This window comes from Oncorhynchus kisutch, linkage group LG28 (assembly GCF_002021735.2).
Source record: "Oncorhynchus kisutch isolate 150728-3 linkage group LG28, Okis_V2, whole genome shotgun sequence".
NCBI classification, from domain to species: Eukaryota; Metazoa; Chordata; class Actinopteri; order Salmoniformes; family Salmonidae; genus Oncorhynchus; species Oncorhynchus kisutch.
This window is the reverse complement of record NC_034201.2, coordinates 1,472,099-1,494,262: the sequence shown is the minus strand read 5'-3', so window position 1 is coordinate 1,494,262 and position 22,164 is coordinate 1,472,099. Positions and strand designations below refer to the sequence as shown.

Genomic DNA, 22,164 nt, shown 5'->3' with positions numbered 1-22,164 from the left:
CATTTGAGAGTTGTACAGTTCCGTCCACCTCATGACTCATACTACTGTAATAAGGTGGACAGACAGAATAATACATTATATACGGAAAGGGAAAATAAGGGGTAAAGGATTCCATACACATGAGAAGATGTATGAGAGAGAGAGAGACAGAGAGAGAGCGAGAGAGAGAGAGAGAGAGAGAGAGAGAGAGAGACAGAGACAGAGACAGAGACAGAGACAGAGACAGAGACAGAGACAGAGACAGAGACAGAGACAGAGAGAGAGAGAGAGAGAGAGAGACAGAGACAGAGAGAGAGAGAGAGAGAGACAGAGAGAGAGAGACAGAGAGAGAGAGAGAGGAGAGAGAGGGGGGGGACTGTTTATATCAGTATGGATAAAGTGTTTATATCAGTCTGGAAAACCCATATGGAAAACGGTCATGACTTCAGTTGCACCAGACCAGCGAAAAATACCCAGTAGCAGGAGGAGATTTATGGGATTGTATAAGGCGTCGTAATGTTTATGGCCATATTTACTAATGTCCCTTCATGCATGACTTCTGTAGGCCAGAAGACCTGGGCGATGCCTACCTCACAGTCCCCCCGCACACATATACTGTAAGGGTCTTTGTAGGAGCAGCGTGTGCCATCGTGCACCATCCTGTTCATGACCACCACGTCTCCTGTCTCCTTAGACTTGCAGTAGAGTTGGCATCTCTCATCAGCTACAGTACAGATGAGAGGGGGGGGGGGGAGAACATGATATAGGGTTTAATACAGTCTTCAGCTTTCTTTGACTGTGCCCATATTCCTGTCCATATTCCACTGGCACAAATGAAACAATCTGAACAAACAATATTTGGAATTCTATATCATACTATGTCTGCAATTATTCTGTTTTAGTCATGAGGATACACATGTATGGCAATAACAACAGGATAATGCAAAAGGACACTGTAAGGGTGTGTAATGAGACCCTTCATTTATAAAGCGAATCAAATAACACAATAACAATCTTTCCACCCCGGTGGAAAGCAGGAGGGAGATTCCTGAGTAATGACATTTCCATGTGTCCTTATTTAAACACTGGCCTGACCGACATTCCCCTGACATGTGGAGAGGCATGGCCTGTCTGTCTGAGGGCTTCTCAGATTCCCCGGGTAAACCAATCATTCCCCATTGACCCCACTCAGAACAATCATTATAGTCGCCAAGAGACTTGAGCTGCTGGGTCATTAACTGAGCTGATACAGCCTCTGGAAGTAGTGTGAATATCAGTGCAGCCAGATGCTTCTTCTCCTCCTCCTACTTCTCCTGCTCTTCCTCCTCCCTTTCCTCCTCCCCCTGCTCTGCACCTAGAGCTCAGCTGTCTGTTTTAGCTATGGGCCACCTTATGTAACTTCAGATTTGTATGATGGTTTGCCATGGAAATTGTCCCTGGCCTCACAACGGAAGAATGAGAGCAGTGGTGTAGACATGGTTCCTTTCTGTGTCTCAACAAAGCCTCCAGGTCAACTTCTGAAAGCCATCTGGCCTCTGGACAGTCCATGGTTGGAGAAGGCATGCACAACACAGGAGGTTGGTGGCACCTTAATTGGGGAGGACAGGCTTGTGGTAATGGCTGGAGCGGAATAAGTGGTATGGCATCAAACACACGGCTCCGTTCCAGCCATTATTATGAGCCATCCTCCCTTCAGCAGCCTCCACTGATGCACAAGATGGAGAAAGTCCAACTCTTATTATACTCTGCTTCTATTCTAGGTGTAACAATATGGCAAATAGTTGCGTCTTATTTTTAGTGTCCAAAAAGTGGTAGTTATGCTATAACACAGTCCACCTGTTTAAGAATATTGCTAAAGCATATTAACATCAGCCCTTCTCTGGTCCCTCTGTCTTTTTCAAAGCCAGGACTTTTGACTCCCAGGCAGCACTATGGACTTACGGTCAGGATGCTCATAGGGCAGCCAGTGGTGCTTGGTGTTGTCATACTCAAAGTAGGGGTCCCACATCTTGCACTGCTCCTCCCTGAAGTCAGCGAAAGGCTCGGAGCACTCCTCTAGGTTGCACAGCTGGAATTCATAGCTGTTGCCATAGCAGGTGCGTCCTCCATTGGCAGGGCTGAGTTATGGCAAGGGAGAAAGGCAGGGCTGAGTTATGGCAAGGGAGGAAGGCAGGGCTGAGTTATGGCAAGGGAGGAAGGCAGGGCTGAGTTATGGCAAGGGAGAAAGGCAGGGCTGAGTTATGGCAAGGGAGGAAGGCAGGGCTGAGTTATGGCAAGGGAGGAAGGCAGGGCTGAGTTATGGCAAGGGAGGAAGGCAGGGCTGAGTTATGGCAAGGGAGGAAGGCAGGGCTGAGTTATGGCAAGGGAGGAAGGCAGGGCTGAGTTATGGCAAGGGAGGAAGGCAGGGCTGAGTTATGGCAAGGGAGGAAGGCAGGGCTGAGTTATGGCAAGGGAGGAAGGCAGGGCTGAGTTATGGCAAGGGAGAAAGGCAGGGCTGAGTTATGGCAAGGGAGGAAGGCAGGGCTGAGTTATGGCAAGGGAGGAAGGCAGGGCTGAGTTATGGCAAGGGAGGAAGGCAGGGCTGAGTTATGGCAAGGGAGGAAGGCAGGGCTGAGTTATGGCAAGGGAGGAAGGCAGGGCTGAGTTATGGCAAGGGAGAAAGGCAGGGCTGAGTTATGGCAAGGGAGGAAGGCAGGGCTGAGTTATGGCAAGGGAGGAAGGCAGGGCTGAGTTATGGCAAGGGAGGAAGGCAGGGCTGAGTTATGGCAAGGGAGGAAGGCAGGGCTGAGTTATGGCAAGGGAGGAAGGCAGGGCTGAGTTATGGCAAGGGAGGAAGGCAGGGCTGAGTTATGGCAAGGGAGGAAGGCAGCGGGAGTCCCTCTTCCTATTATGAAGAGAGAGTAAATGCACATCTATCTGCGTGTCGTCTTGTGTTGTACTCACGTTGGGTTGTCGCACTGACGGGTCCGGAAGCGCACACCACCCCCACAGGTGCGAGAGCAGGAGCCAAAGTTACTCCACGTGCCCCAACCACCGTCCTGCCTTAGAATGTCCGGAGTCAACTTGACGCAGTAACCTTTGAAGCAGTGCTGAAAGAGAGGGAGACGGATGGGACGAGAGAGTGATAGAGAGGAAGAGAGTTGCCACTGCTTTTGTTTACACAAACATTGTAGCAAAGTGTTCACGTGTAAAGAGCAATCGTTCTCACCATCCCCGGTGAACACTTAGTGCCGTCGATGGGCGGACCCTTCTTGGTTTTGCAGAAGAATGGGTTGTCTGGGTGACTGCACCAGAGCTGCTTGCAGGGGTCATAGGTGCTGTACTAAAAGAAACAGATTCATGCTCTCTCTCACACATGCAGCTGAAGAAAGCTTCCCACAGCCTAACACTGTCATTAAGGACGTCTATGTTAATACATACATTTTGTGAAGTACATATATTACCAAGGCCCTTAAACAAGACATTGAACTTGGTCAAATCTGATTCACCAAGACAAAAACATTGCTTGAATTACATACAGTACATATAACCACACATACTATGAATCTATTGCGGTCCCTCACAGCACAGCACCCTCAGATACATTTGCAGGAGGATGTTTCACGCATAACGCCTTAACTCAAGTAGTTTAGACTGTAGGTTAAAAATCACCCCATCTTTGCTTACTCCATCACCATCAAACAAACGAACAGGCTGCATGCGAACGTACAGTACATGTAACCTGGTCTGAAGGACATGGAACAAATCATGGAGTCAGGTGTGTGTGTGTGTTTGTGTACACACGAGGTCTGTAAAACCACAGTCCACCAAGCTCATAAAATACCAACCCCGATCGACACAAATGTACATGAATGTCACAAAGGGTAGACAGTGACATGGTTGACCACCCTAACAGGCACCGTAACAGCTACACGGTTTGTGGACAACATTAAACAAAGAAGTTATGGACACCCTACTTCTCGGGACCTAGGCTTATCTCTTACCTGCTTTGCTGAACGGGCCACCCTTCGCAGCTAAGGAAATAGTTTGACAAGAAAGCGAAGCAAAGTGTCCAATTGGCACTCCCCCCAATTTACTCCAGAATGTGATCCAAAAACCTGCTGTCCCAGCTGTCTTTATTCTCTCCTTTCCACATCAAACAAAAACCATCTCTCCAAATAGTTCAGCCTTCTTGAAACAAAACAATGAAAAACATTTCAATATAACTGACTCTGAAGTGTCGACTTCCTCTTTAGAGGGGCAATTATTGTTTTGTTTTGTAGTTCTTTTCATCCAAAGACTAATGAGGTCATACTGCAGCGACAGATCAAGTCGGCCTGCTTTGAACTCATGAGTTCGTAAAAATCTGATTTGTTCCCCTGGATGCTTTAAAAGCTAAGATGGGTCCTGTTTTATGGTCACACCCTGACCTAGACCCAGACAAGGAGGTCAAGGAGGAAGTCAAGGACGATGGTCATTAGAGAGACCCTGGAGTGAAGCTCAAGCTCTATTGGATTTTACCAGCCCCAGATGGCATTCTTTCTAAGGGATGGATATTCAATTCAATTGGTAACGCCACTAGATGCTGCTGGTGTGGCGACTAGTCAGCTTGTTGGGCATACGGGTGCGTACGGGTGAGGAGTTGATGAAGGACTCACCGCCGTGCACATGATGTAGCCGGCGCCAAAGTCAAATCGACACTGCTCGTCCATGGAGTAGTGGATCCCTGGTAACTGTGGCAACGCCGGCCAGTCATGGTCAAAGGGGTCGTCACGGAGACAGTCATAGGAGCTGTGGGAGAAAAGCGTTCATTGGAATTGAAGACTTTGGTCTCGATCTAACAGTTGAATAAATATTTCAAAATCTCCCCCTAGCCCTTCACTGTAATCACATAAGGAATGAGCCACATGACTGCAAGACAGAGAAACCTCCATAACTGACCTGATCTAATGTGTATAAGACCATTAGACAACATACAGTGCATTCGGAAAGTATTCAGACCCTTTGACTTTTTCCACATTTTGTTACGATACAGCATTATTCTAAAATGGATTAAATCTGCACACAATACCCCATAATGACAAAGCAAAAACAGGTTTTTAGAAATTTTAACAAATGTATAAAAAAAGAATAATAATTAAATATCACATTTACATAAGTATTCAGACCCTTTACTCAGTACTTTGTTGAAGCTCCTTTGGCAGAGATTACAGCCTCGAGTCTTCCTGGGTATTACGCTACAAGCTTGGCACACCTGTATTTGGGGAGTTTCTCCCATTCTTCTCTACAGATCCTCTCAAGCTCTGTCAGGGTGGATGGGGAGCGTCGCTGCACAGCTATTTTCAGGTTTCTCCAGAGATGTTCGACCGGATTCAAGTCCGGGCTCTGGCTGGACCACTCAAGGACATTCAGAGACTTGTTCCGAAGTCACTCCTGCATTGTCTTGGCTGTTGGCTTAGGGTTGTTATCCTGTTAGAAGGTGAACCTTCGCCCCAGTCTGAGGTCCTGAGCGCACTGGAGCAGGTTTTCATCAAAGATCTCTCTGTACTTTGCTCTGTTTATCTTTCCCTCGATCCTGACGAGTCTCCCAGTCCCCGCCGTTCAAAAACATCTCTACAGCATGATGCTGCCACCACCATGCTTCAACGTAGGGATGGTGCCAGGTTTCCTCCAGACGTGATGCTTGGCATTCAGGCCAGAGAGTTCAATCTTGGTTTTATCAGACCAGAACAAGACCAAGAGTCTTTAGGTGCCTTCTGGCAAACTCCAAGCGGGCTGTCATGTGCCTTTTACTGAGTAGTGGCTTCCGTCTGGCCACTCTACCATAAAGTCCTGATTGGTGGAGTGCTGCAGAGATGGATGTCCTTCTGGAAGGTTCTCCCATCTCCACAGAGGAACACAAGCTAGTGACCATCGGGTTCTTGGTTACCTCCCTGACCAAGGCCCTTCTCCCCCGATTGTTCAGTTTGGCTGGGTGGCCAGCTCTATTTAAGAATGATGGAGGCCACTGTGTTCTTGGGAACCTTCAGCGCTGCAGACATTTTTTGGTACCCTTCCCAAGATATGTGCCTTGACACAATCTTGTCTCTGAGCTCTCCTGACAATTCCTTCAACCTCATGGCTTGGTTTTTGCTCTGACATGCACTGTCAACTGTGGGACCTTATAGACAGGTGTATGCCTTTCCAAATCATGTCCAATCAAATTAATTTACCACAGGTAGACGCCAATGAATTTGTAGAAACATCTCAAGGATGATCAGAAAGTCATGCTGTCTGAATGCACTGAAAGCCATGTTCTATGGGGGATTGAGATGTGTCGGTCCTGACTGTGGGAACAGAGAGAGGTCAGAGGTCAGTGTTGACCTGGACTCACTTCAGGTACTTGCTGAGCTCCGCCTGGCTGCATCGGGACCAGTGGAAGCGATGGAAGGCAGCCTGCACCAGAGGGGCCATGATGCTGCCCATGGGCACCTCGTCGCCGCATTCATTACCAGGGGGGCCATCATGCTCCATACCCAGCCTGCCAGGGGAAGACAGGATGGCGTCAAATATACAGCAGGCACTAATACATCTGTGAGTATGCATGCATGTGTCCTGTGTATTCATTATTTTTATAGAGTTTCTTGTTATCCTACGAAATGTAAATGCATAGTAGTAACTGTTGTCATGCATACAATATTACTGTTGTAATACATACAATAGTACAATATTTGTGCATACTGTGTGTTGAACGGTGTGTATAAGTGTGTCTCACACATGTCCAGTCTCATGTGCCACGACGAAGGCAGAGGAGAAGCCATCCTCGTGGTTGAGAGTGCAGCTCCGCACTGGGTGGCACATACCCGTTACAGGAGCGTAACCTAAGCAACGAGAAAGAGAACAAAAGAGAGAGAAAAGAAGGAATATGTATACTGTGTGAACACACATTATGTGTATATTGTATGAGAGCACATTAAGTATCTCCAGTACCTTGCATGCCGGAGGGACCAAACTCCTGTCGGGTGAGGAAGATGGCATGGTCATGGTACTCTGGATCACTCCTGTCTTCCTTCTGCTGCAGGAAGGCCCAGCGACATATGTTCTCTAGACTCTGAGACGGGTTGCCCAGCTCTATCAGACTCATAGACTGGAGACAATACAGGAAAGGACAAACTGTGACCACATTACCTCAGTCCATTCTTACAACATAGTTATGCTAAAAAACTTGATTGGTTATTGATGAGGGTGACTCATCAAGAGGATGTCGACAACTTATTTTTGTATATTTCCCTGTTTGTCTGCAATGCATTGAAAATACTTTTTACCAAAGTATTTCTGGCATATCCTTCTAGCCAGTAGGTGGTACTATTGAAGTGACAAATGCATACCGGTGCCATGACAGCAAATGAGGAATTCTCTCATACAAACTGACAGTCACATCCAATCCATAATAAAATTGATGTAACTCCACACACAACAAAATGCTTTTGCAGACTAGAGATAATAGGGTTTTACTATTCCATTTACTTAACCTAAGTAAATGCAGTAAAGGACTATTCTTTTTTGATCAAGGTTTTTTTATTTGGCATTTTAAAGATTATACAGACTAACGGGTAGAGGGCAAAACAAACCGTACCCGCATCAAGCCCGCATGCTCCAACAGAGCCCCACCGCAGTACCAGAGTACAGGAGTATTCTGACATGGGGATCAGTCTATCTCCTACAGGTTACATCTGCTGACCATGTGGGTGAATGACTGAGGGCTATTGTGTCTTACCTTGGCAGGACACAGCATGATGATACGGACCAGAACCACGTTGATGTGAGCACCCAGGGTACGATCCTGGTAAATCTCATTCACCTGCAGAGACAGACAGACAGACAAACTGACAGAAGCACGTGGCCTTCGACTACAGTACAGGATCATAATGCATATCACTTGGCTGAAGTATCTGAGAGAGGTTGGATATTGTGCAGGAGGGAGAGAGCAGTTAACAGGACCTGGTGTGTTTCCATCTGACATTGATATATTGGAATTTTATTAATGCATCATGTGCACCTCTTCCCCAGAAATGCACCTCTTGCTAGGAACGCTCTTCTCTCTCTAAGGGGAGCTCTAATTAAAAAAGTATCCACACGTATTTTATGTCCTCTGTCACTATTCCAGTCCCAACTGTCAAAGATTAGTAGGAGAGGCAGGGGTGTCCTCAGCCTGAGTGTGCATCTCCCAGAGAGGGATGGTCTCCTCTGGCCTCGTCTGTCTGTCACACCTTACTCATTTACACACCTCGCCTTTCCTGGCATAGGGGAGGAGGCCCACGACAGTGCTGTGAGTGAGAGTGTGATCTCTCACTTTGTCCCTGTGTCTGTGTGCGTGTGTGTGTGTGTGTGTGTGTGTGTGTGTGTGTGTGTGTGTGTGTGTGTGTGTGTGTGTGTGTGTGTGTGTGTGTGTGTGTGTGTGTGTGTGTGTGTGTGTGTGTGTGTGTGTGTGTGTGTGTGTGTGTGTGTGTGTGTGTGCGTGCGAGTGTGCGAGTGTGCGAGTGTGCGAGCGAACGTAGAGGAATAGAAGAAGGACAGTCCCCTGTAAGATAAACTGAGCTAATGATGCCAGGGGAGGAGAATAGAGACCTGACAAGAGAGCAGAACAGACACTGACAGACTGACTGACATGGGATAATGTAAAAGGTAACTCTGATTGAAAATCTTTAGCTGTATTATCATATCAGATTTCATCTAATACACATGGTAGCCATTTCACTACAATGGACCATTACAGGGTTTCTTGAAAAAGGCTAAAAGTAAAAAAATTATTGAATGTGCGTTGGAGTCTAGATACCTGATACACAGAATCCTTGATGTATTATGCAATTGAATGCAGTTTAATTGGCACCAATGCACAAGAATCCAAATGAGCCTATTAGAGCTAAACAGGCCCTTTAAGGACAAGTCCCCAGTACCTAGTCCCCAGTCAGGAGAACACTGCCTGTCTCCCTCATGCTCTCTCTCTCTCTCTCTCTCTCTCTCTCTCTCTCTGTCTCTCTCTCTCTCTCTCTCGCTCTCTCTCTCTCTCTCTCGCTCTCTCTCTCCTCTTCTTCTGCATAAGAGTTGCTAAGCAACCTTCAGAAGATGTCCTTGGTAGAAACCCCCTGGGGCCTGTGTCTGTCTGGGCCCCTCCCTCTTGATAGGCTGGGCCAGCTGCACCTGAGCCCTGAGAACGCCTGGCCATGTCTGTCTGTCTGTCTTCCTTCCTTCCTTCCTTCCTGCTTGTCTGACTTTCTGCCCGCCTGTCTCATCATCTTTCTGTAGACCTGTCTGTCTGTCCGCTTGGCCTATGTTTGTCTAGATGTCTGTCTTTCTGCCTGTCTGCCTGTCTGGCCACATGTCTCATCTTTCTGTTAATCTGTCTGTCTTTCTGTCTACCCACCTGGCCTCTGTCTGTCTGGTGTTCGGCCGGTCTGTCTGCCCGCCTGGCCTCTGTCTATCTGGTTGCCTGCCTGACTACCTGCCAGTCTCATCTTTCTGTTGACCTGTCTTTCTGTCTCTCTGCCTGTGAGAATTGATTTACTTGGATTCATCCTCTTGCTCTGCTTCAGTGGATCAAATGTAAAATGGCTAAATTACTCCCCTTACTGAGGAATAACAGGACTGTGCCACAGTGTGTTTCTGGGTAGTGCATTTGATCTTGTTTTTCTTATATTTCTAGAAAATGAGCCGTCATGAAGCTTTCAGATTCATGCAAAGTGAACAGTACTCTACTGGATCATTCTAACAAATGAAATAGTGAAGGAAGGCCCGCTGGTACAGTGAACAGTACCCTACTGGATCATTCTAACAAATGAAATAGTGAAGGAAGGCCCGCTGGCACAGTGAACAGTACCCTACTGGATCATTCTAACAAATGAAATAGTGAAGGAAGGCCCGCTGGCACAGTGAACAGTACCCTACTGGATCATTCTAACAAATGAAATAGTGAAGGAAGGCCCGCTGGTACAGTGAACAGTACCCTACTGGATCATTCTAACAAATGAAATAGTGAAGGAAGGCCCGCTGGTACAGTGAACAGTACTCTACTGGATCATTCTAACAAATGAAATAGTGAAGGAAGGCCCGCTGGTACAGTGAACAGTACTCTACTGGATCATTCTAACAAATGAAATAGTGAAGGAAGGCCCGCTGGTACAGTGAACAGTACCCTACTGGATCATTCTAACAAATGAAATAGTGAAGGAAGGCCTGCTGGTACAGTGAACAGTACCCTACTGGATCATTCTAACAAATGAAATAGTGAAGGAAGGCCCGCTGGTACAGTGAACAGTACTCTACTGGATCATTCTAACAAATGAAATAGTGAAGGAAGGCCCGCTGGTACAGTGAACAGTACCCTACTGGATCATTCTAACAAATGAAATAGTGAAGGAAGGCCCGCTGGTACAGTGAACAGTACTCTACTGGATCATTCTAACAAATGAAATAGTGAAGGAAGGCCCGCTGGTACAGTGAACAGTACTCTACTGGATCATTCTAACAAATGAAATAGTGAAGGAAGGCCCGCTGGTACAGTGAACAGTACTCTACTGGATCATTCTAACAAATGAAATAGTGAAGGAAGGCCCGCTGGTACAGTGAACAGTACCCTACTGGATCATTCTAACAAATGAAATAGCGACTCCCAACGCAACTCACCCTTCTCTCGCCATTCCTCACACACACACTCTTTTGCCCTCATCCTTATACGTATCTACCGTTCCCTGTTTAATTCCTCCCCTCTCTCTCTCTCTCTCTATATATATATATATATATATATATATATCTTCCTGGTCCTACCCCATGCCCCTGCCCCCCCCCCACCCCATCCCTAACCCTGTGTTAATAACCCTGGCAGCAGGACCCTCATTAGCACTGGCCCCTGTCCTGACCCACCGGAGGGCACGAGCTGGATTCTATTTCACTTGCCAGGTAGCTGACTAATTGTAGCCAGAATGCCAGAAAATCATTAGAATCAAATGAATAATTCTGCAAGGTCTCAAACAGGGGAGATGGGTGTGCGGAAGAGGCAGAAATGAAAAAGGGGAAAACACATTGAAAGCACATAGAACACATAGAACAGGTTACAGAGTTTTGTGGTAGAAAATCACCTCAGAGGTGGAAATGGTTGCATATGTGAAAAAGGTTTAGTCTAGTGTCGTGTAGCGCTGCGTAAAAAATATATATATATCTAAAAAGAAGAAAAAAAGAGTGTAGCGTAGCGTAGCGTAGTATATGGCACTAACTATGTTCATGAGGGTGAGGAGGTACTTCTGGATGTGCTCTCTGCCATGGAAGTGGACCACAGAGGAGTCCACCCCGAGTAGGACCTCGATGTTGAACAGCTCATGTTCCTCGTTGGCCTGGCGACGGGCTCGAGCCTGCCTGGTCCTTTTCCAGATCCGGTTGTGATGCTGCTGCTGCACTCCTCTGGACAGGGCCTGCAGGTTCATCAGATCGCCTATAACTGACCCTGAACAACACAGACAGACGGACACAGTATGTGTGGAAGAAGGCCTTAGAGAGGAGTCACAGTAGCTAACGGCATTGTACATAAATATTATTTAAGCTGGATGATATTAGCCAACAACAACAAAAAAATTAAACAAAGTGTTGACTCAAATAGTATTCTTCTCCAAAAATGTTTTTGTGTGTCACGTATACTCCCTCTCTGGCATCTAGGTCATCAGGCTGCTGATTATCCCGCACACCTGCCACCATCGTCTTGCGCACCAGCGCCTCATGACCCTCGCCTGGACTCCATCACCTCCTTCATTATCTTCCCTATATCTGTCACTCCCCTTGGTTCTCACCGTTGTTTGTGTTTCGTGGTCATGGTATTTATTAAAACACTCCCTGAACTTGCTTCCTGACTCTCAGTGCACTCGTTACATGGTGCTGTATCCTTGGAAGTACAGTGCCTTGCGAAAGTATTCGGCCCCCTTGAACTTTGCGACCTTTTGCCACATTTCAGGCTTCAAACATAAAGATATAAAACTGTATTTTTTTGTGAAGAATCAACAACAAGTGGGACACAATCATGAAGTGGAATGACATTTATTGGGTATTTCAAACTTTTTTAACAAATAAAAAACTGAAAAATTGGGCGTGCAAAATTATTCAGCCCCCTTAAGTTAATACTTTGTAGCGCCACCTTTTGCTGCGATTACAGCTGTAAGTCGCTTGGGGTATGTCTCTATCAGTTTTGCACATCGAGAGACTGACATTTTTTCCCCATTCCTCCTTGCAAAACAGCTCGAGCTCAGTGAGGTTGGATGGAGAGCATTTGTGAACAGCAGTTTTCAGTTCTTTCCACAGATTCTCGATTGGATTCAGGTCTGGACTTTGACTTGGCCATTCTAACACCTGGATATGTTTATTTTTGAACCATTCCATTGTAGATTTTGCTTTATGTTTTGGATCATTGTCTTGTTGTCCCAGTCTCAGGTCTTTTGCAGACTCCATCAGGTTTTCTTCCAGAATGGTCCTGTATTTGGTTCCATCCATCTTCCCATCAATTTTAACCATCTTCCCTGTCCCTGCTGAAGAAAAGCAGGCCCAAACCATGATGCTGCCACCACCATGTTTGACAGTGGGGATGGTGTGTTCAGGGTGATAGGCTGTGTTGCTTTTACGCCAAACATAACGTTTTGCATTGTTGCCAAAAAGTTCAATTTTGGTTTCATCTGACCAGAGCAGATTCTTCCACATGTTTGGTGTGTCTCCCAGGTGTCTTGTGGCAAACTTTAAACAACACTTTTTATGGATATCTTTAAGAAATGGCTTTCTTCTTGCCACTCTTCCATAAAGGCCAGATTTGTGCAATATACGACTGATTGTTGTCCTATGGACAGAGTCTCCCACCTCAGCTGTAGATCTCTGCAGTTCATCCAGAGTGATCATGGGCCTCTTGGCTGCATCTCTGATCAGTCTTCTCCTTGTATGAGGTGAAAGGTTAGAGGGACGGCCAGGTCTTGGTAGATTTGCAGTGGTCTGATACTCTTTCCATTTCAATATTATTGCTTGCACAGTGCTCCTTGGGATGTTTAAAGCTTGGGAAATCTTTTTGTATCCAAATCCGGCTTTAAACTTCTTCACAACAGTATCTCGGACCTGCCCGGTGTGTTCCTTGTTCTTCATGATGCTCTCTGCGCTTTTAACGGACCTCTGAGACTATCACAGTGCAGGTGCATTTATACAGAGACTTGATTACACACAGGTGGATTGTATTTATCATCATTAGTCCTTTAGGTCAACATTGGATCATTCAGAGATCCTCACTGAACTTCTGGAGAGAGTTTGCTGCACTGAAAGTAAAGGGGCTGAATAATTTTGCACGCCCAATTTTTCAGTTTTTGATTTGTTAAAAAAGTTTGAAATATCCAATAAGTGTCGTTCCACTTCATGATTGTGTCCCACTTGTTGTTGATTCTTCACAAAAAAAATACAGTTTTATATCATTATGTTTGAGCGCCTGAAATGTGGCAAAAGGTCGCAAAGTTCAAGGGGGCCGAATACTTTCGCAAGGCACTGTAATCCAGCATGGTCATGGTGGTAAAAATGTGTTTTTCACCATTTAATTCAATAGCCATTTTAGGAACATACAGACAAATCAAATGTGTCTAGTTCACAGCAGGGTTGGACTAAATTCAGAATTGAATTGAGAATTCAATGAAATTGAAATGCCTCTTCTATATTACATGAAGGTGTGTTTTATACAAATATACATGTTGTACGTAAAACATCAAACATGTCGTTGTATAAACTCAGCAACAACGACAAAAAACGTCCCATTTTCCAGGACCCTGCCTTTCAAAGATAATTCCTAAAAATCCAAATAACTTCACAGAGCTTCATTGTAAAGGGTGTAAACACGGTTTCCCATGCTTGTTCACTGAACCATAAACAATTCATGAACATGCACCTGTGGAACGGTCGTTAAGACACTAACAGCTTACAGATCGTAGTCAATTAGGGTCACAGTTATGAAAATTCAGGACACTACAGAGGCTTTTCTACTGACTCTGAAAAACACCAAAAGAAAGATGCCCAGGGTCCCTGCTCATCTGCGTGAACGTGCCTTAGGCATGCTGCAAGGAGGCATGAAGACTGCAGATATGGCCAGGGCAATAAATTGCAATGTCCGTACTGTGAGACGCCTAAGACAGGGCTACAGGGAGACAGGATGGACAGCTGATCATCCTCGCAGTGGCAGACCACGTGTAACAGCACCTGCACAGGATTGGTACATACAAACATCACACCTGCGGGACAGGTACAGGATGGGAACAACAACTGCCCGAGTTACACCAGGAAAGCACAATCCCTCCATCAGTGCTCAGACTGTCCGCAATAGGCTGAGAGAGGCTGGACTGAGGGCTTGTAGGCCTGTTGTAAGGCAGGTCCCCACCAGACATCATCGGCAACATCCTATGTTCACAAACCCACCGTCGCTGGACCAGACAGGACTGGCAAAAAGTGCTCTTCACTGACGAGTCGCGTTTTTGTCTCACCAGGGGTGATGGTTGGATTTGTGTTTATCGTCGAAGGAATGAGCATTATACCGAGGCCTGTACTCAGGAGCGGGATTGATTTGGAGGTGTAGGGTCCGTCATGGTCTGGGTCAGTGTGTCACAGCATCAACGGACTGAGCTTGTTGTCATTGTAGGAAATCTCAACACTGTGCGTTACAGGGAAGACATCCTCCTCCCTCATGTGGTACCCTTGCTGCAGGCTCATCCTGACATGACCCTCCAGCATGACAATGCCACCAGCCATACTGCTCGTTCTGTGCGTGATTTCCTGCAATACAGGAATGTCAGTGTTCTTCCATGGCCAGCGAAGAGCCCGGATCTCAATCCCATTGAGCACGTCTGGGACCTGTTGGATTGGAGGGTTAGTGCTAGGGCCATTCCCCCCAGAAATGTTTGGGATCTTGCAGGTGCCTTGGTGGAAGAGTGGGGTAACATCTCACAGCAAGAACTGGCAAATCTGGTCTGCAGTACTTAATGCAGCTGGTGACCACACCAGATACTGACTGTTACTTTGATTTGGACCCCCTTTTTGTTCAGGAACACATTATTCAATTTCTAGTAGTCACATGTCTGTGAAACTTGTTCAGTTTATGTCTCAGTTGTTGAATCTTGTTATGTTCATACAAATATTCACACATTAAGTTTGCTGAAAATAAGCGCAGTCGATAGTTTCTTTTTTTTACTGAGTTTACATATACCTGTATAGGAAATATTGTTGAAACAATTGATTTGAAAATGAATGATCATGGAAAACAAAACCTATATGCAAAAATGCTAAGTTATTATATTTCATTAATCACAAAAATGTTCTTCAGTGTTGGAAAATGCTAAATTTCCCAGAATGCATTAGTTTAACCCTCACTTTGACCCTGTGGCCTTCAAAAAGAAGCCAAACAAATTCAACGGTTGGTGGAAATATAATAGGCTATTCTAAGCACAATGGTTAAAAGAGTACAGTATATGAACATTGTTTCCTGAGAAAAGTGATGTATTCTTTCATATCTGAAAGTGTGACCTGTCAGATTCAATGAAACTCTCATGTTCTATTGCTGGCTTCATATGCTCTTGGGAAATGGAAAACTGGAAAGTGGGAAGTCATAAATCCAACATGATTGTGTGCTTTTGAAGTCAGAAACTAATTTTTCATCCAAAAAGATTTTAGCTAGCTTAATAAAGTTAGCTAATTTGCCGATATGGTCAAACTAGCTACATTCTCCATATTGATAAGGTTGTAGTTGTCCAAAACGGATTTGTTATCATCTTTTGTTTGAAAAGGTACAAGGTCAAGGGTGAAATGTCACAACTTTGCAACTCGTTCAAGTGAAACATCCCAGTCGTAACTAGGAATGTCAGATAATTACAATAGCATGTGAATGCATGCAGCATATGACTGAGTGGAATTTCTTTGAATTGTACTGAATAGAATTCTACTTCCTGTCAGTCAAACTCAAATTCTACATCCTGTGGGGTGTGGCCAATTCAATTAGAATTTAAACTCATGAGCTGATTCACAGTGCATAACCTTTTCTATGCCATTTCAAAGTCTTGTGGTAAGATAGGTTGATCTGACAGCTTGTTAAAAAGTATAATCCTCTCGACTGTTTACACACACATCTCCATCCTGCCAGAGAACAGGTTTGAAAGAGAGAGATTCCTTTAAAAAATTGCAAAATCTTGGATTTGCTCCTGAGAATAACTTCTCTCTATCCATTGGTGAAATTAAAAGCAAAGGTTCACCTTCCAACAGGACAAAGACCCTAAGCACACAGACAAGACAACACAGGAGTGGCTTCGGAACAAGTCTCTGAATGTCCTTGAGTGGCCAAGCCAGAGCCCGGACTTGAACCCGATACAACATCTCTCTAGAGACTTGAAAATAGCTGTGCAGCATCCAACCATCCAAGAGCTTGAGAGGATCTGCAGAGAGGAATTCAATCTTGGTTAAATCAGACCAGAGACTTTTGTTTCTCATGGTCTGAGAGCCTTTAGATGCCTTTTGGCAAACTCCAAGAGGGCTGTCGTGTGCCTTTCACTTAGGAGTTTTCACTTTGTCATTATGGGCTATTGTGTATAGAATGATGAGGAAACATTTTTATTTAATCCATTTTATAATAAGGCTGTAACGTAACAAAATGTGGAAAAGGTAAAAGAGTCTGAATACTTTCCGAATGCACTGTATATCTTCATAATAGTGTTAGTACAATGACATGCTAGCTGTTCTCATAGACTTTCAGTCATTGCATCAACTGCTATCCATTTAAAAGCACATCCCATCTTCAGTTTCTTGGCAATTGCTAGCATGGAATAGCCTTCATTTCTCAGAACAAGAATAGACTGACGAGTTTAATTGCTGGCCATTTGGAGACTGTATTCGAACCCACAAATGCTGATGCTCCAGATACTCAACTAGTCTAAAGAAGGCCAGTTGTATTGCTTATTTAATCACCACAACAGTTTTCAGCTGTGCTAACATAATTGCAAAATGGTTTTCCAATGATCAATTAGCCTTTTAAATGATAAACTTGGATTAGCTAACACAACGTGTCAATTGGAACACAGGAGGTGATGGTTGCTGATAACGGGCCTCTGTACGCCTATAAAAAATCTGCTATTTCCAGCTACAATAGTCATTTACAACATTAACAATGTCTACACTGTATTTCTTATCAATTGCATGTTATTTTTATGGACAAAAAAGGTGATTTTCTTTCAAAACAAGGACATTTCTAAGTGACCCCAAACCTTTGAACAGTAGTGCATAGGAAACTAGTCATATGTCATGTGTCACTACCTCACATGAGAGGCATTTGAACGTAAACATTCTGGAACATATGAATTTTCATGTGCCTTAATAACAAACTTGTATGCCATCTGTAAAAATTAATACAGTTGTTAAATTATGAACCTAGTTGGTTTAGCCACAGAAAAAGCCAGGAACCTTCCCGCTACCGCTAGCCAAGATTGGCTGAGATAATGGATGGGACATGCCGATAATGGACATGCCGAGAGATGAGTTTGGATTGGTCTGTCATGTATTACGCTTCTGTCTATAACATAAAGTATGTTTCGGTAATTCTTTGTATCGCATTTTTTTTTTTTAAGTTATCACGAAGAGGACCGAGTTTTGAAATCAGTGGAATGTCCGGTGGAAGCAGAGAATGATAGCTAAGCAGATGGAGAAAATTGAGGCGTTTGATTGCAAATGTGGAGGGAGTCGAAAAGAGAACACAGAAGGCTGTTGTATAAAACACCCGTCTTCAGAATACGTCTTCAAACTAAGGGCAACCATGGCATCCATGGCAGAGAGGGAGAAGCGTTCATCCATGTATACGAGAAAGAGAGTCTAGCTAGCTAAATTTTCACTTATTATACGTTTCTAATTCTGTCAGAAAGTTGTTTTCATTGAAAGTTAAAGGCTGGTCCGCTAGCTAATGTTACGAATATGATCTTTGTATTTATACTATTGTTTTCATTGATAGTTATAGCCTAATGTTAGCTAGTTAGCTAACATTACACCTAGTTGGTGGTTAGCTTTAGCTACCTGTAGATTTATGCAGGGTAGTACCGTTAGCAGTTGGATTTATAGTTCATTGTGTAGCTAGCTAGCTTCATGTCTAAACAAAAGACTACACTATGCTAGTAACCATTTCACTGTACTGTTTACACCTTCTGTATCCTGTTCATTTGACAAACTTAGATTTGATTTGATATAGCTTTTGTTTACTAGAGACGGTAATGTGAAGAACAACATGACCTGCACCAAAGTCAAATTAGGATGTAACATTAGGCCAACAAGACAGTTTCCCCTGTTCTAAAATTATCTGGTAGAATGCTTTTATTTTGTCTCACTCACATCCGTAAGCTATTTTCTGTAATTAGCTCGCCATTAACTTGAAAATAACGATCTTGTTGTGAGTTTATTTTCCTGTAATAATGAATACAAATTAGCTTAAGTTAAAACATTGCCAGCTATATGATTTGGTCATTATCTGAACTGGCTAGCCAGCTAACTTAACTTTAACTAGTTAGCTAACAAGCTAGAAACGAACCAAAACATTATTTCGAAAGTTGCTTTTAGTTGCCTGGTTCGCTAGATTGACATATACTAAATATATTTTTTAACAGATTAGTTTATTCTTTTTTTAAATACACCAGTTATGCTATTGTGGACCACCAGGCTGCTGATGTCATGGAGTTTTTGTGTTAATAGCTACTTTTTCGTTATGATAAGTTTGATGGTGAACGACTATAGAATGTTCATGATGTCACTGCGACAGCTGTATAGACGTAGTATAAACCAGCCTTTAGTCTTGAAATCTTTTGGTTGTTTAGTACAACATTTGTTCTTCTCAATAAACAATCTCCTCAGGTTCATTACAGGAGCAGATTCATGGCTGATTCATAGAAAGACAGGGTGGTTAGAGGACAGAGAGCTGGAACAGCCATACTGCTGCCTGGCCACCAACAGGACCTCTTATGCTATAGGCAGTGAATCTCATGAATACATGGGAGAACTTCTAATAGGGAAACTGGAGGAGACACATTAGATCACTGTAATCATTTTTAAATCATTTTTAAATCTCTGGCCAAACATATGTAGAAAATGTATCTAGATTTATAAAATATGAAAGATAATATTAAGGGTGAAGAAAAAGGTAATACATTCCACGCTAAAAATTAATTTCATATTTCTCTTTAAAATGATATCATTGCTCCTCAATATTACAATACTGCATCTTAAAGCATTGTGTCTTTGTGTACGCACTTCCTGGCTTTCCTACCGTAAAACAATGGCATGAGTGCTGTCTTCATGGACTCTTTTGCAGGTGAACTCTTGATCGAAGCATTGGAATAGATGGAGCTGGCAATCCAAACAGCTGGGAACAGGGGACGAAACCACCCGTTGCTCAGGTTACCTTCAGCTCACACCCGAGCCCCGTTTCCATTCCAGCCCATCAAAACAGAACTCAGCACGTTCCAACACAGGCACCCTGAGCTAAAAAACTAAGTCATCATATTTCAAGGGTAAAGCCTTCGAAGAACAACAATGTTCTCTGCCAATGACTATAAATAGATTGATACAGGGGCGGGTGGGTCACGTGCTTTGGGTTTCTATACTGACTGTGGACATTGATTCCTCATTAGTGTTGATAGATACTGTGTGTCGATGCTGGTGAGCTTTAATACTGGGCTTCCCAGTAGCAATCCTCAAGGACCCCTCATATTACACACTGATGAGAAAGTGTGAATTGAGACATGATAGCGCTTTCAAATGATAAAATGGTTGAATAGAAAGGAATCAACCACAGGTGTTTTTTATTGGAGTGTCTAGGCTACTTCATTTAAGTCATTTAGCAGACGCTCTTATCCCTCGCGATTAGTAAGTGCAGTGCATATATTTGTAGATTTGTTCATACTGGTCCCTTGTGGGAATTGTACCCACAACCCTAGCATTGCAAGTGCCATGCTCTACCAACTGAGTCATACGGGACAAGAGTCTATACTTCAAGTATAAATAGCATGGTGGCTGGTGTAGTTCTGATGCTGTTAGCTGTAACCCCAGGTGGGACTGTGAGGTTGTGCACTTGAGGCAGGTACTTAGCCTTAGGGGCCTCGGAACATTTCAGTGACAATGCAAAATCTAAATAGTACACCCACCACAAAAGTCACCCTGGATGAGGGTGGTCTCATGAGGTATACTGGCTCAGCTGCTTTCAATCTGAATGTGAAGAGGATTCGGGTGCAAGGCAAAAGCGTATCAAGATCACATGTCTTCGCAAGATGAAGTGATTCTTGATGTTGTTCTACCTGAGCGGATCTTAAAACACAGCATCCGTCTGAGGTCACACTTTCCTTCCCCTTTCCATTGCTGCCTGCAGCCAAATCCCATCCAGATGTGTGTAGAATCCTAAACCTTCCCTGGGTTACCCAAGGTCCCCCCTCTGTTACTCAACTGATCCGCCGCATCACACCCAGCCTAGCTCCACATTCAGGGGATAACGCCTCCACTCAGATGAGATTGGAACACTGACATCACAGCCAAATAAAAAGATGTATGCTGCAGTGAAATAAAGGAAATCTGTTGTGTGACACAGTATACAAAACCCAAACGAATAAACAAGATGTAGTCAGAACATTTAAGACAGCACAGCACTTTGTACAGACAGAGAGAACCAGGGACGTCTGTAGCATCTACGAAATCGCCTGTAAAAAAAAACATGTCACAGACACACACAGTCACACAGACACACACAGACACACAGACACACAGACACACACAGACACACACAGACACACAGACACACACAGACACACAGACACACAGACACACACAGACACACAGACACACACAGACACACACAGACACACAGACACACACAGACACACAGACACACACAGACACACACAGACACACAGACACACACAGACACACAGACACACACAGACACACACAGACACACAGACACACAGACACACACAGACACACAGACACACACAGACACACACAGACACACAGACACACACAGACACACAGACACACACAGACACACACAGACACACAGACACACAGACACACACAGACACACAGACACACAGACACACACAGACACACACAGACACACAGACACACACAGACACACAGACACACACAGACACACAGAAACACAGACACACAGACACACAGACACACACATGCAGGCCAAACCAGGCAAGCATGCACATACACATTGGCACACGTACAAACACAAGTACACATGTGCACTCTTAGCTACACACACAGTACGTAGAAGTAATGCAAGGTTTCAGCCACCTCTAGTATTAGGCATGACTATGTGTTTATAGGGTAACAGGGTATTAAGGGTGACCAGGATATACAGCAGCACTTCTTTGACCCATTCAAAATCACTCACTGCTGCATGGCTATTACAGGATAACATGACCAAATCCTCAGAAATAGTTCACCTACTCTTGCTATGAATGAGCTAACTCAAGTCATTGTCTTGTATCAGATACAGTTGAAGTCGGAAGTTTACATGTACCTTAGCCAAATACGTTCAAACTCAGTTTTTCACAATTCTTGACATTTAATCCGAGTAAAAATTCCCTGTTTTAGGTCAGTTAGGATCATCACATTATTTTAAAGAATGTGAAATGTCAGAATAATAGTAGAGAGAATTATTTATTTACTTTATTTACTTTCATCACATTCCCAGTGGGTCAGAAGTTTACATACACTCAATTAGTATTCGGTAGACCCATTTGCGACCAAGCTTTAACTTCCTGACGGATGTCTTGAGATGTTGCTTCAATATATCCACATAATTTTCCCTCCTCATGAAGCCATCTAATTTGTGAAGTGCACCAGTCCCTCTTGCAGCAAAGCACCCCCACAACATGATGCTGCCACCCCCGTGCTTCACAGTTGGGATGGTGTTCTTTGGCTTGCAAGCCTCCCCTTTCTCCTCCAAACATAACATTATGTCTGGCTTTTTTATGGCGGGTGTGGAGCAGTGGCTTCTTCCTTGCTGAGCGGCCTTTCAGGCCATGTTACTCTGGCTATAGATACTTTTGTACTTGTTTCCTCCAGCATTTTCACAAGGTCCTTTGCTGTTGTTCTGGGATTGATTTGCACTTTTCGCACCAAAGTACGTTCATCTCTAGGAAACAG

At 44.2% G+C, this 22,164-nt stretch overlaps 1 protein-coding gene across 1 annotated transcript in view; it reads right to left on the bottom strand.

The window, feature by feature from the left end:
• Window positions 1-22,164, bottom strand: part of LOC109872731 (A disintegrin and metalloproteinase with thrombospondin motifs 2-like) — a 77,209-nt gene that overhangs the window by 7,010 nt on the left and 48,035 nt on the right. Inside the window, exons 9-20 of the mRNA XM_031808543.1 lie at window positions 17,827-17,842; window positions 12,991-12,997; window positions 11,208-11,391; window positions 7,715-7,798; window positions 6,928-7,084; window positions 6,713-6,818; window positions 6,332-6,478; window positions 4,617-4,749; window positions 3,188-3,301; window positions 2,923-3,068; window positions 1,921-2,096; window positions 570-703 (exon numbers count right to left, since the gene is read on the bottom strand). Coding sequence (XP_031664403.1) covers window positions 570-703; window positions 1,921-2,096; window positions 2,923-3,068; window positions 3,188-3,301; window positions 4,617-4,749; window positions 6,332-6,478; window positions 6,713-6,818; window positions 6,928-7,084; window positions 7,715-7,798; window positions 11,208-11,391; window positions 12,991-12,997; window positions 17,827-17,842 — 1,404 coding nt within the window. The remainder of the gene's footprint in view (window positions 1-569; window positions 704-1,920; window positions 2,097-2,922; window positions 3,069-3,187; window positions 3,302-4,616; window positions 4,750-6,331; window positions 6,479-6,712; window positions 6,819-6,927; window positions 7,085-7,714; window positions 7,799-11,207; window positions 11,392-12,990; window positions 12,998-17,826; window positions 17,843-22,164) is intronic.